The sequence below is a fragment of the Protomyctophum bolini genome (genome assembly GCF_963924005.1).
Source record: "Protomyctophum bolini genome assembly, chromosome: 16".
Lineage (NCBI taxonomy): Eukaryota > Metazoa > Chordata > Actinopteri > Myctophiformes > Myctophidae > Protomyctophum > Protomyctophum bolini.
In genome coordinates this window covers 41,376,392-41,391,772 of record NC_137877.1, presented here as the reverse complement: position 1 = coordinate 41,391,772, position 15,381 = coordinate 41,376,392, and the positions used below count along the sequence as shown (strand labels likewise).

The 15,381-nt window shown below is 45.7% G+C and overlaps 2 protein-coding genes across 2 annotated transcripts in view; one reads left to right on the top strand and one right to left on the bottom strand.

Annotated features, from left to right (window-relative positions):
• ccnyl1 (cyclin Y-like 1) overlaps positions 1-14,625 on the top strand; it is a 25,724-nt gene extending 11,099 nt beyond the window's left edge. Inside the window, exons 4-11 of the mRNA XM_080786109.1 lie at positions 4,207-4,307; positions 4,875-4,910; positions 5,807-5,858; positions 6,642-6,761; positions 8,604-8,699; positions 9,248-9,318; positions 10,880-11,042; positions 12,329-14,625. Of these exons, the coding sequence (XP_080642235.1) occupies positions 4,207-4,307; positions 4,875-4,910; positions 5,807-5,858; positions 6,642-6,761; positions 8,604-8,699; positions 9,248-9,318; positions 10,880-11,042; positions 12,329-12,448 (759 nt within the window). The 3' untranslated portion in view covers positions 12,449-14,625. The remainder of the gene's footprint in view (positions 1-4,206; positions 4,308-4,874; positions 4,911-5,806; positions 5,859-6,641; positions 6,762-8,603; positions 8,700-9,247; positions 9,319-10,879; positions 11,043-12,328) is intronic.
• The window catches only part of plekhm3 (pleckstrin homology domain containing, family M, member 3), a 465,291-nt gene that overhangs the window by 353,724 nt on the left and 96,186 nt on the right, over positions 1-15,381 (bottom strand). The window lies entirely within an intron of this gene.

Here is a 15,381-nt window from a genome sequence, read left to right as displayed (position 1 = left end):
TTCCAGGGACCCCCATCTAAAAATATGTTGTTCCAGGGACCCCCATCTGAAAATATATTATTCCAGGGACCCCCATCTGAAAATATGTTGTTCCAGGGACCCCCATCTGAAAATATGTTATTCCAGGGACCCCCATCTGAAAATATGTTGTTCCAGGGACCCCCATCTGAAAATATGTTATTCCAGGGACCCCCATCTGAAAATATGTTGTTCCAGGGACCCCCATCTGAAAATATGTTATTCCAGGGACCCCCATCTGAAAATATGTTGTTCCAGGGACCCCCATCTGAAAATATGTTGTTCCAGGGACCCCCATCTGAAAATATGTTATTCCAGGGACCCCCATCTGAAAATATGTTGTTCCAGGGACCCCCATCTGAAAATATGTTGTTCCAGGGACCCCCACCTAAAAATATGTTATTCCAGGGACCCCCATCTGAAAATATGTTGTTCCAGGGACCCCCATCTGAAAATATGTTGTTCCAGGGACCCCCATCTGAAAATATGTTATTCCAGGGACCCCCATCTGAAAATATGTTGTTCCAGGGACCCCCATCTGAAAATATGTTGTTCCAGGGACCCCCACCTAAAAATATGTTATTCCAGGGACCCCCATCTGAAAATATGTTGTTCCAGGGACCCCCATCTGAAAATATGTTGTTCCAGGAGCCCCCATCTGAAAATATGTTGTTCTAGGAGCCCCCCCCAGAAGCAAAGATCTGGGCTATTCTCTGAAAAAATATATATTCAAAGATTTGCGCCACATTATCAAGATTTTTCAGAAACGGCAGACTCTGTGATATTAGCGGTATTGATTTCAGACATCACGGTAAGCGGTAATAACAGGTATATTGCCAAAGACTAGTCCCTTAGAGTATATATGAATAGAGACGGCACCCGGAGGAAAACCCTGAGGCCAAATGGACATAGTGGCCAAATCTGGTATTGCGGCGCTGGTCCAAAACACACGAACGCACTGGTCGGTTGACTATCATTGTGCACGTTCATGATGACACGTGAACGCTGTTTCAGTGCAATGATAGTCAACGGCACAGCGCGTTCATGTGTTTGGCCCAATCAATCCCAGAATGCACTCTGTTCCTACCCTGAAGGAGGAAGTGAAATCGCCTCATGCGCTTTTGAGCAACTTAATTAATGCAAGTGGATGGCAGGAGAAATCAGGTGCCGTCTCTATTAACCCATTCTGAACGGGAACCCATTTTGGTGTTCTAAGCTTTGTTATGCTTTAGCTATTGAGAAATAGCAGATCTACAAGCTCACAGCGCGCCACCGAGTGGCGCGCTACGAGCTTGTAGGTCTGCTATTTTTGAAAAATCGAAGAACGACTGACATTTTTTAGAATCTGATCTCAGGTCAGAATGGGTTAATCAGACCAGTGTGTGTCCAGTGGAAACCTCGTATGAATCTGATCTCAGGTCAGAATGGGTTAATATACTCTAATACTAGTCCCCTCGTCATGGAACCTAGTATTATCTTAAACGTATGTTTAAGATAATTTGTTTAATATATTAAACTAATCTATTATATTAAACAAATTCCAAGTTAACTGACTATAGATTGCTGAGCCTAATTTGATATATGATGAATTGATTGTTTTTATCCTTTATTTACCCAGGGTAGTAGCTAAGCACAAGTGCTCATTCTCAGCAACACCCTACACACACACATCACACACACACACACACACACACACACACACACACACACACACACACACACACACGCACATTAAAACCTGGGAGTTGACCAGTACAACCACAGTCTTATACTGTTGGCCACTAAGCAGCTCCACTGGAGCAGTTGGGGGTTCAGTGCCTTGCTCAAGGGCACGTCAGCTGTGTTGGGTGAGTGATGTCAATCACTTCCCCACCCAGATTCTTCCTGCCCATCCGGGGAAATCGAACCGGCAACCTTTAGGCCACCGCTGCCAACTTCCAGCCGCTCCACCACCACCACGCAGCAACTGCGTGCCTCCCCAAGCCATGATGAGTTAACATTATTTCTGACGTGATTAGACTGAGCCTCACTGATGCCGTTTATGTTTTTGTTGGCCAACCCACATATCACACAATATGCACTTGTAGGCCTAGAACTTAAGGTCACCGGAACAGCACGGACAAAAAGAAAGTAAAAAGAAAAGATTTTTTTTTTTAATTTTAATGAACCCGATACATACCGGCCATATTGTGGTTATTGCACCAAGCCCTATAGTCACCATCGACAGCCAGTTATTATAACCATTGAAACATATCTTAATTTCGTCACCATCAGAATCGGAATCAATCTTTATTCACAACTCACAAGTAAGGTGGGTGGAAAACTTGGCTGTGCCCAAAGGCTCAGAGTCATCGTTGCAGTGAAAAACAGAGAAAAGAGACGAGCACAAAGTGCATAATATAACCAATGTGAGTGCATAATAAATAAAGGGTCATACTGAAAGTATGTACGAATGTAAATAAAAAAGTCTGCATGAATCAGTTTCGGTCTTTGCGTCAGACTTAGCTCTTGTTCAGCAGTCTAATCGCTGACGGGTATAGAAGCTGTTCAGAAGTCTGGTAGCACTGCTCCCAAACTAGTGCAAGTACTGTCACCTTTCAAATCTCAGCCTCTCTGTAAAACATTGAAATGAAATACTAAAGTTTGGTTATAACTGGTGACGTAATTACGATATGTGTCAATATTGGTTTAGCTAATAGGTAACGTATGCATGTATATGTAAGTTGTACGTTGAAAGGTAGTGTACTGTGGTTGGCTGGGTTTTTTTATGCGTATGCATACAGTATAATACTGATTTTGTGTGTGATGTAATGAAGATACTGTATGTATCAGTGCTGGGATATAACTGGCTTTCGATGGTGACGTAATAAAGATAGGCTTTACAGTGTCGGGTGGTCTTTATGTATACATGTATGTCTTTATGTATACATGTATTACGTCACCATCGAATACCAGTTATACCCCGGATGGCCTCGGGGGGTACAGGGTGGCATAATCGAGAATCAACCAGTATATACTTGTTCCCTCGCCCTGACTTGGGCAGTGGCACCCACTATGTCCATCGCTATACGTGAAAATGTCACTTCAATTATTGGGTAGCGGAATCAATGGGCGGTGAGTTGGCATTCTGGGGCAACTCCTACAAAACTCTTCAATTGCGCGTTTTGCGCCCGGCCAGTTTTTTTTTAGGTTTTCTGTACGCCTTCTCTGTAAAACATTGGAATTAAAAATATCAAAGTCGGGTTATAACTGGCCCGTCAATGGTGACGTAATTACGATACGTTTCACTTTCAATATTGGTTAGCTAACAGGTAACATATTTGAAATATATATATATATACTGCTTTTGAGTGTGACGTAATGTAGAAAGGTAGGTTTCAGATTGCATACATACACAATTTTTACACATAGAGGCATTTTACCTTTAATCCACCGGACACTGATACATATCTTCATTACGTCACTCTCGAAATCAGTATATGTACCACGGCATATGCATCAAAGCGCCGGATAAACCACCTTACTTGCGCGCTCTGCTTGTGCAAGTAATACATGTAATGTTTGTGTAGGACAAAGTTTGTGGACACACACACCCCAAAAGCTGGAGCGGCTAGCGCCCCTCAAAAAATATATTTAGGCTTTGGGAATATGGACAGGGTCCCTGGGGGTCCTTGGGGGTCCCTGGGGGTCCTGCCACGTTGCTGACAAGCTGTGTTTTGTGTGCGCAGTTGTCTCCCGGTCCGCTCTCTAAGGTGCGTTTGTTTTGTTGTGCAGGTGTCTCCCGGTCCGCTCTCTAAGGTGTGTTTGTTTTGTTGTGCAGGTGTCTCCCGGTCCGCTCTCTAAGGTGCGTTTGTTTTGTTGTGCAGGTGTCTCCCGGTCCGCTCTCTAAGGTGTGTTTGTTTTGTGTGCAGGTGTCTCCCGGTCCGCTCTCTAAGGTGCGTTTGTTTTGTTGTGCAGGTGTCTTCCGGTCCGCTCTCTAAGGTGCGTTTGTTTTGTTGTGCAGGTGTCTCCCGGTCCGCTCTCTAAGGTGCGTTTGTTTTGTTGTGCAGTTGTCTCCCGGTCCGCTCTCTAAGGTGTGTTTGTTTTGTTGTGCAGGTGTCTCCCGGTCCGCTCTCTAAGGTGCGTTTGTTTTGTGTGCAGTTGTCTCCCGGTCCGCTCTCTAAGGTGCGTTTGTTTTTTATTGTGCAGGTGTCTCCTGGTACGCTCTCTAAGAAGTACAGCTCCTGCTCCACCATCTTCATAGACGACAGCACCATCAGCCAGCCCAACCTCAAGAGCACCATCAAGTGGTGGGTGTGGCGCGCAAAATATTTTCACGAAGTAATAGAAAATGCTCGATAGTGGGCTCGATAAGAACCCGGCTTGATAAGCCTGATCGACAAGGTGTTCGTTATCAATACATTTAACGAGCGCCATCCCTACCCAGAACTGAATAATATTTTGTTGTCGTTTGATAATATTTTGTCCACAATTCCATCCTCCATTGATGTTGGTATCATTAGGAGAGATAACAGGCAGAGGTTTTTCAAAATAACAATTCCCCTACATTCTCTAATTGTGTAGACTTCTTGTAAATCTGATGCAGATGTTTAACAATTATTTAACTATTTTTGAGAGCGTAAAATGAAACCAATTTTATTTTATTTTATGCAAAATAGCTTGTGAATAAATAAAAAACGACATTTGTTCCGCTCTCACTGGCCTACACTGTGATTTTTTTATTTATTTTATCAGCCAGTGTGTGTGTGTGTGTGTGTGTGTGTGTGTGTGTGTGTGTGTGTCCAATGGTTTGAAGTCACATGAAAATGAAACCTGACCCAAACTGACCTGTTTGCTCTTCTTCTTCTGCCCCACAGTGTGACGTTAGCAATATATTACCACATCAAGAACAGGTGGGTTTCTCGTTTTAAACTGTTTATCCTTGTTTTACTGCCATAATAGCATCACAATGTATTGTTTTACTGTCATATGCATCACAATGTATTGGTATACTGTCATATGCATCACAATGTATTGTTTTACTGTCATATGCATCACAATGTACGACGTATTGATATATTGGAGGGTTTACCCATTGGGTATATATTTTTAAATGAACAATTTACTTTTCGGGCAAGTGGGCGTGACCTTTGGGCAAGTAGAAAATGACCTGTACGCCCGTCGGGCGGCAAAGTTCCTCTGAGACCCAAGCGCTCCGTATTCGTCGCTAAAAACCCCTTATCCCTAAACTTCTTTGCCTTTTTTTTTTTTTTACTATTTTGCAAAACATTTTTGAATAGTTAAAATGGCCAGTCTACAAGCTCACAACGTGTCAATGTGGGAGGCGGACTATTTTCCGACACCATTCTAGCCGACGGGGCAACGGTCCGCTCCGCAGCGGGGGGGACATTCGCTGCGATGCGAAAAAGCGATGGTCCGACATGCGCTGCTCCCGTGCTTGCGGTTAGGGTTAGGTTAGGATTGAGGTTTCGGATCAATATGCTGTCGGAAAAAAGACCTGCACCCGTCAATGTAGATTGACTAGTTGAACTATTCAAAAATGTTTTTCAAAATAGTAAAAAAAGGCAAAGAAGTTAAGGGGTTCAGCGGTGACGAAAATGGAGCCCTTAGTGTCAAGCCCTGCAGAGGCAAATCTGATTTAAATCTGATTCAACGTTGGACTCCAAAAAAGTCCAACGTTGACCGCTGTGTCGTCTCCTCTCTCCTGTCTCCTCTCCTGCCTCCTCGTCTCCTCTCCTGCCTCCTCGTCTCCTCTCCTGCCTCCTCGTCTCCTCCTCCTCTCCTGCAGGGACTCGAACAGATCTCTGGACATCTTCGACGAGAAGTTACATCCTCTCTGTGTGAGTGTTGATTTCGTCGACTAAAACTAAGACGAAAAATGTTCGCCGACTACCTTTTTCCACGGACAAAAACTAAATGAAAACTAAGCTACGATGACTGAGACTAAATATACTGACAATTTCTTCAACAAATTAAAACTAGACTTAAATCTTATAGGAAGGGACTAGTGGACCAGAGATCCAGTATAAGTCATTTTACAATTAGTTGCATGTATCCGAGCAAATAGCCGATCTACAAGCTCACAAGACGCGTTGTGAGCTTGTAGATCGGCTATTGTCAGCAAGTGTATAATCAGCCATTACGACGTCATCAAGGCCCGCCGAAACACATTTTAGTCGACTAAATCAACTGTCGATTTAGTCTAAAAAACTATGAAAACTTCCCAATGACATCTTTTTGAATGATAAAGTAAGGAACAACAACGCAAAGATAAACACACTGATTATTGTTTTTTTTTTTGTATTTTTTTTAAATAACTGACATATTGGGGACGCTTTGTTGTAATATTGCCAATTTCTTTTGAAAATGTTACTTTAGGATTTACCCTCAAATATAACACATACAGCCTTGGCACTCTTTTATCATTATCATGTAGTTACATGATATTTAAAGAACATTTCAACACCTTTTCAACTCTAACTGTGTGTGTGTGTGTGTGTGTGTGTGTGTGTGTGTGTGTGTGTGTGTGTGTGTGTGTGTGTGTGTGTGTGTGTGTGTGTGTGTGTTTGTTTGTGTGTGTGCGCGTGTGCGCGTGTTTGTGTGCATGTGTGTGCGTCCTGTAGAGAGACCCAGTGCCAGAGGACTACTCGCGTGTAGATCCGGAACACAAGCTCATCTACCGTTTCGTCAGGACACTGTTCAGCGCTGCACAGCTCACTGCAGAGTGTGCCATTGTCACTCTGGTGAGCTCCTCTGTGTGTGTGTGTTGTGTGCTGAAAAGTATATTAATGTATGCAGTTAATACTTTTAACTTAATTACTTTTGAACAAATTATTTCATTAATGGGATGTGTGGCATGGAGGTGATCAGCCTTTGGCACTGTTGAGGTGTTATGGAAGCCCAGGTTTGCTTTGAAAACGGCAAGTACAAGTAATTTGTACGGATTGCCCATACCCGAAGGCGGGGTTGGCGAAAGGGCCTTTCTGTGTGGAGTTTGCATGTTCTCCCCGTGTCCCCTAGGGTAGGTACCCTCACAAAAAACATGCAGTAATCCTGGTCACTAAACTGCCTCCCCCTGGCCAGCCGGGGAGCCTGATGGAGGGGAAAGGAACTTGTTGGAATAACGTGTTCCTTCCACGCGCTATACGTCCAACTAGGGAAACTCCCCCCCCCCTGTCAGGTGTAAAAGGAGCAACTTGGACACTCGGGCATGAAGGAAGCATGAGTTCAAGTCCGTTGCTCTCCCCTTGTCCCCCATATATGGGGACTAGGTTGGTGGAGGGTGTGTATAGAGCCCAGAATCACATTAGATGATTGACACAGGGGTGAAAAATGAGTTACAAAATCGTGGGATAAAAAAATATAAAAAAAAAGAAAAAGAAGTGGGGCCGCTGTCTCATTTGGGGGCGTGAAATTTGTGTATGGGCTGTCAATCAGATAGGACTTTTTCTGTTTGGATGTATGGGCTGTCAATCAGATAGGACTTTTCTGCGTGGATGTATGGGCTGTCAATCAGATAGGACTTTTCTGTGTGGATGTATGGGCTGTCAATCAGATAGGACTTTTCTGTTTGGATGTATGGGCTGTCAATCAGATAGGACTTTTCTGCGTGGATGTATGGGCTGTCAATCAGATAGGACTTTTCTGTGTGGATGTATGGGGCTGTCAATCAGATAGGACTTTTCTGTGTGGATGTATGGGCTGTCAATCAGATAGGACTTTTCTGCATGGATGTATGGGCTGTCAATCAGATAGGACATTTTCTGTTTGAATGTATGGGCTGTCAATCAGATAGGACTTTTTCTGTTTGAATGTATGGGCTGTCAATCAGATAGGACTTTTCTGTTTGGATGTATGGGCTGTCAATCAGATAGGACTTTTCTGTTTGGATGTATGGGCTGTCAATCAGATAGGACTTTTCTGCGTGGATGTATGGGCTGTCAATCAGATAGGACATTTCTTCGTGGATGTATGGGCTGTCAATCAGATAGGACATTTCTGCATGGATGTATGGGCTGTCAATCAGATAGGACATTTCTTCGTGGATGTATGGGCTGTCAATCAGATAGGACATTTCTGCGTGGATGTATGGGCTGTCAATCAGATAGGACTTTTCTGTTTGAATGTATGGGCATAACCTCCGCGTATGATAATGTCACGCGCATACCCTCCATAATGGACCAATAGTAATTGACTTGAACAAATGAAAGTTGAGAAGCAATCCACTAACCTCTGAGGTTAGTGCCATTGATGCAGCTGTTGTCATTCACCTTCTGGCCACCTGAGGGCAGTAAACCCCTTACAAACACAGCCAGTGATATTAAGGTCAGGAAGACCTTTTGTCATTTTCTGTGGGGAAAAAAAGTCCTTCATGATTGACACAAAATGTGTTTTTGTTGAAACTCCTGAAAGCCACGAACAGAAGCCCTTATCTTTCTGTTTTTCATTTCCGTTGTATTTTAATTTAGATTTATGCTATAAGCAGGGTCCATTTGGTTACATGTGTATAGGCCTGTCACAATTATTACATCATCGCCTAATTATTATTAACTATGATGTAATAATTGCTGTATTAATTGTGACAGGTATATCTGGAGCGTCTCCTGACCTACGCGGAGCTGGACATCTGCCCTGGCAACTGGAAGCGCATCGTGCTGGGAGCCATCCTGCTGGCCTCCAAGGTAATTAATACTAATGATAATTGAGCACCGAAGTCTGACGTCACTTTCAGTAGAGGGCGTCAGTCCCCAGGTTCATGTATTTTTTTAGTTGCATTGAAATCGTCATAGGAGGATTTTTTAGATTGCTTCATATAAGAACTGTGTTTGAAAAATAAACATGTCATCCCGGCCGCTTCACTCATATGGATATGAAGAATCAACTGACTGAGAGAAAACGCTAATGTTACTGCTACTGAATTAGTTACATTTTCGCTAGAAGCTAGACTGTATCATATATGAGTGACTGACTGTTGCAAAACGATACAGAGACACCTCCCTGACAATAACAGCCGAGACAGCTTGTTTATTTTTGGACCACAACGCTTATAGTAGACGATATTAAGATCACCCCATGTTATTCTCCATAGATTAAATTACTTCCGCGAACCAGGGGAATCGAAGGGATGAGCGAGTTATGTCAGGACTTCGGTGCTCTATGATACTAATAATTATGAGGATGAAGATAATGATCATAATAATAATAATAATAATAATAATCCTCCTCCAAGGTGTGGGACGACCAGGCCGTGTGGAACGTGGACTACTGCCAGATCCTCAAGGACATCCCCGTGGAGGACATGTGAGTATAACCCATTCTGACCTGAGATCAGATTCATACGAGGTTTCCACTGGACACACACTGGTCTGATTAAGGAACTCAAAATGATGACGTCTGTGTGTTTGACTGGATTGCTGAATTCCTACAATGCCCATAATGCTTTAGTGCACTCCTTGTGGAGAGGGGGGGGGGGGGGGGGAGGCTGCATGGAGGTGTGACTTTGTAGTCCAGGAAGGAAATGAGATGAGCCTGGCTCCAGCCCTGAATCGCTAGCCACGCCCATTAAGAAAATATGTTCTGGCGATTCAGTTCTGGAGTCTCTCATGCCTACGGCGGCGTCAGTGTCGTTCGGAAATCCGACCGCAGCAGCTGATTCACCTGATTGGTCATCAGCGCTGTCACTCAACAGCGTTAGACAACAAACATGGCTGCCCCCACTACTGCGGTAACTCACGACCGTATCAATCTGGCTATTAAATCGACGTATGATAAATAGTTTCTTTACAGACGAGAGGTTTTATAAATATCATCATCCGACATATTTTTACCGCTTTTGTTTACATACTAGTAGCGCTCGTTGGCTGTGTTTGTTTGGTTAGCAAACGGGTTAGCCATAGCCACATTATTGACAGCAACATCATCTGCTTTCCTACTATTCTGATTTGGTTGGTATGAACCAATCACCGAAGACTGCCACTTTGACGACACCCATCCCATAAACTGCTGTGCCGTGGGGAGGGCTTTCAGTCTGAATAATGTAATGAAGTGAAACGGAATGATAAAATTCAGACGGAGTGTCGGGCTAAAATGAGACCACATCTTCGTGAAAATACAAACATTTTCAGTATATATCTTCGTCTTTCATGTTGGGTTCAATGAGAGAGAGAGAGAGAGAGAGAGAGAGAGATGCGCGTCGGCCGTCACAGGAATACAAGTGCTCGTACAGTATGGGTTCCAATCTAAAAAGCAATCTATTGTGAGTTGTCATTGAGCTGAGCTAGCTGCTGGAGAGAGCTGGACTACAGGCACATTTTCACCACAAGCCCGTAGCGCGGCACTCGGTGCCATCCATGGATAGGGGGATGGATGGGGGGGTGGTTTGAGAGAAGGGGGGGGTGGGGGGGGGGGGGTCATTCGGGGCTGGGTGGGTCTCAAGTGCTCTCCATGGTCCAACATAATGGGCAGTGTCTCTCGCCCACTCCATTAGTTACCCTGGGAAACCAGACATCACACACACACACACACACACCCCGCCTCTTCTGACCAAGACAATATACCTGGATGCGGTATCCATGGCGACCGACCGCCTCATAGCCCTGATGTTTCATCTCCTAGCTGTCCCTATCCCTATTTTAACTTTTTTTTTTTTTGAGGGGACAAAAGGTTTGAGGTTTAATGTTTGTCTTTGTCTAGACAAACATTAAAAACGCCATTAACAATGAACAGAGTTTAATGTTTGTTTTGTCACTAACACAAACATTGTGTGTGTGTGTGTGTGTGTGTGTGTGTGTGTGTGTGTGTGTGTGTGTGTGTGTTTGTGTGTGTGTGTGTGCGCGCGCGTGCGTGTGTGTGCGTCACGCAGGAACGAGATGGAGCGCCACTTCCTGGAGCTGCTCCAGTTCAACATCAACGTTCCGGCCAGCGTTTACGCCAAGTACTACTTTGACCTGCGACAGCTGGCCGACGACAACAGCCTCAACTTCCCCCTGGAGCCGCTGGACAACCAGCGCGCTCACAAACTAGAGGTACAGCACACTACACACTACACACTATACACTACACACTATACACTATACAACAGCCTCAACTTCCCCCTGGAGCCCCTGGACAACCAGCGCGCTCACAAACTAGAGGTACAGCACACTACACTACACACTACACACTACACACTACACACTAGAGCTCTTCACCGGGTCCCCCGACTCCGGAAATACCCGAGACCCGCTCGTGTTTTATCGTAATCACTCGGGGCAGGGTCGGAATCGGACGTATCCCCCCCTCGGAACTCTGGTCTGTCAGTCATTATGTGTATAATGTCCGAGTTGGATCCGAGAAGACCCGTATAGGCTACTGTGTGCTGTGTGCTTTTTTTGTTGTTGTTGTTGCAAATGTTAATAAAATATTCAATCAGTGTGTGACTGTATACTCTTTCTCTCTGTCTGCTCCGCATCGCTACGGGGGGGGATTCTGGTTAACGTGTGATCATTTACGAGGTGAAGGCAAACTATAGCAAAGCTCAAATTAATATGAGAAGGTTTAAAGAAACCATGACAACTCTCCTGTGTATCCCATTCCCCACATGTGGATAAGAGAAGAGAGCAAAGTATAGGAGCTGTTTATATTAAAGTTCATTGAAATATTCCATTTAAGCCAAGACCTGTAAATGCACGCACGCTGTCATGAGGAGAAAAAAGAAGAGACAAGTCTCTCTTTAGCCCCCCCCCCCTCTCTCTCTCTCTCTCTCTCTCTCTCTCTCCATGCCCCTCTCTATCTCTCTCTCTCTCTTTATGTCTGCCTGGCTGGGTCGGGTCTCTCGGAATGTCGGAAATAATCGGATCTCGCTCCGGGGCTCGCCATTTGAAAGAAATCTCGGAACGGGTCGGAAATTGGACGAAATTGTCACGGAGATCCATTCGGGTTTGGTTTAACTATTTGTAAAGGTTTTCGGAACGGGTCAGAATCGGTAAAATTTCACAGATTAATTTCGGGGAACAATTTTTTTTAGACCTGTGAAGAGCTCTACCCACACAGTAGTACACTGTAGTACACTGTAGTACACTGTAGTTAGTACACTGGAGCCACTGGACAACCAGCGCGCTCACAAACCACCTGATGACCTCTCTTCCAGCCCAAGGCTTCATCCATTAGAAATGGATTATTATATGCATCTTTGATGTATTTGCAAACATTGTGTGTGTGTGTGTGTGTCCGCGTGCGTGTGTCCACGTGCGTGCTTGTCTGTGCCTGTGTGTGTCCGCGTGCGTGCGTGTCTGCGTGTGCGTGCGTGTCTGCGTGCGTGCGTCCCGTCCAGGCCATCTCCAGACTATGCGAGGACAAATACAAGGACCTGTACAATCGTGCGTCCATGAGGCGATCCTTCAGCGCCGACAACCTGATCGGCATCCGCCACACCAACGCTGTGCTCTCATAGGCCAGGAGACTCGGCCCCGCCCTCCAACGCTGTGCTCTCATAGGCCAGAAGACCCCCCCCCACCACCACCACCACCACCATAGTCTATCTATAAGAGACTATTGTCTCTGTTTTCATCAGTGTCAAACGCCTTATCCCTAAAACTTCTTTGCCTTTTTATTTTTACTATTTTTTGAAAAACATAAAAAGATGTGTTCAACTAAGGGGTTTTTAGCACTGACGAGAAGAGAGAGCCCTATGACCTCATCATACCGCTGCCATAAATGGGCTCTGTGGTTATCAAACCCCCTCCCCCTCCCTCCCTCCCCCACCCCACCCTTATTTTGTTTATAAAATAAAAATCCAGAATCTCCAGTTCAAAGGTAGTGGTATAAGTGATGATCAATCTGTTCAAGTGTTTACGCTCTATATTCACATAGTATAGGCCTGATCATTAGACTGCTTTGTTACACAGACAGGCTTATGATTCTGATTGGTGTTATTTCTGGATAACAGACCGCTCCGCCCTATAACATATACCAAGATGCACCAGGCGCCATCTTGGGGGGGAGGCATACTTTGGTTAGACATACCGTTGGTCCGACCGGTTTAAGGTTGGTGAGGGATTCGTTAAAACGACCGGATTATGGTTTGTGAGGGATTTGTTAAAAAGACTGCGGGTTAATGTTGGTGAGGGATTCGTTAAAACGACCGGGTTAATGTTGGTGAGGGATTCGTTAAAACGACCGGGTTAATGTTGGTGAGGGATTCGTTAAAACGACCGGGTTAATGTTGGTGAGGGGTGCGTCAAGACGACCGGATTAAGGTTGGTGAGGGGTGCGCTAAGACGACCGGATAAAGGTTGGTGAGGGGTGCGTTAAGACGACCGGATTAAGGTTGGTGAGGGGTGCGTTAAGACGACCGGATTAAGGTTGGTGAGGGGTGCGTTAAGACGACCGGATTAAGGTTGGTGAGGGTTGCGTTAAGGGTTGGGAGAGGGTTAAGGTTAGGTTTAGTTGTGCTGCCCCGTGGGAGGTTAGGGTGAGGGTTTGAGATATCGGACCAATGGTATGTCTAACCAAAAGCATGCACCCCCATCTTGGATGTAGCTGAAGTAGCTAGATGTAGCCAAAACACCCCCCGAGGCGATCGACAGCAACGGGAGGTATGATTAATTCTAACGTGACTAGCGACGGGACCGCAATAGCCTGTCTGAAACATAATAGAATTGGACAGATTGATTTAGATCAATAATTATTCACGTTCGATCTGATCCGCTAAAATGAGGGGGAACATTTAGGATGAGTCCTGTGACTAATTATTATTTTGTAAGCAAAATAAATAATAATAAAAAATCATATTTTTCAAAATAATGTAATAAATACATAAAAAAAAAAATGAAATTCCAATTAATTTAAAAAACAAATGTTTCAGACGGGAGACGTCACATCTTTCTTTTGGGTGGCGAGCAAAAAAAAACGTTTGGGAAGCAGCGCTACGCGGCACTACAGAGGAATGAGGGTCTGTGTCTCTGCAGCCCTTTAACCGTCTTGCCGCCAGCATTAAATCGCGCATTGCCAAGGTTTTATCGCACGCAACACTTGTTTTGAAGAGCCAAATATCCATACCCGCATGTTACAATGACAAAATGCTGTGTGCGGTGTCTTGACCCGAACGCGAGTATTACAACGCTTTGCTGTGGACAGTTGACATTCATTGCGCCGATTTGAATGCGAGTGGATGCGCGCGCATCTTCAAAATGGCCGCTGCCACTGTCCCACTTTGATCGGATCAGAACATGGATTAAAGAATATAAACCCCTGGATAACGTATAGCTACTTGTCTGGCAGGCTAGACGATTAATTATTGTTAAAGAGCTGGACAGACAGACGTCTGTCGCTGAACGAACACTTAATTGCAGCGATTATTATCAGAATATAGAGCTATTTAAAAAATTATGTAATAATAAACAACGGATAAGGATGACTTACTGCACCCTTTCAACACCTCAGAGAGCAAGACATTCTCCTATTGCCCCCCCTGCCCCACAGCAAGACATCCTCCTATTGCCCCCCCTGCCCCACAGCAAGACATCCTCCTATTGCCCCCCCTGCCCCACAGCAAGACATCCTCCTATTGCCCCCCCTGCCCCACAGCAAGACATCCTCCTATTGCCCCCCCTGCCCCACAGCAAGACATCCTCCTATTGCCCCCCCTGCCCCACAGCAAGACATCCTCCTATTGCCCCCCCTGCCCCACAGCAAGACATCCTCCTATTGCCCCCCCTGCCCCACAGCAAGACATCCTCCTATTGCCCCCCCTGCCCCACAGCAAGACATCCTCCTATTGCCCCCCCTGCCCCACAGCAAGACATCCTCCTATTGCCCCCCCTGCCCCACAGCAAGACATCCTCCTATTGCCCCCCCTGCCCCACAGCAAGACATCCTCCTATTGCCCCCCCTGCCCCACAGCAAGACATCCTCCTATTGCCCCCCCTGCCCCACAGCAAGACATCCTCCTATTGCCCCCCCCTGCCCCACAGCAAGACATCCTCCTATTGCCCCCCCTGCCCCACAGCAAGACATCCTCCTATTGCCCCCCCTGCCCCACAGCAAGACATCCTCCTATTGCCCCCCTGCCCCACAGCAAGACATCCTCCTATTGCCCCCCCTGCCCCACAGCAAGACATCCTCCTATTGCCCCCCCTGCCCCACAGCAAGACATCCTCCTATTGCCCCCCCTGCCCCACAGCAAGACATCCTCCTATTGCCCCCCCTGCCCCACAGCAAGACATCCTCCTATTGCCCCCCCTGCCCCACAGCAAGACATCCTCCTATTGCCCCCCCTGCCCCACAGCAAGACATCCTCCTATTGCCCCCCCTGCCCCACAGCAAGACATCCTCCTATTGCCCCCCCCTGCCCCACAGCAAGACATCCTCCTATTGCCCCCCTGC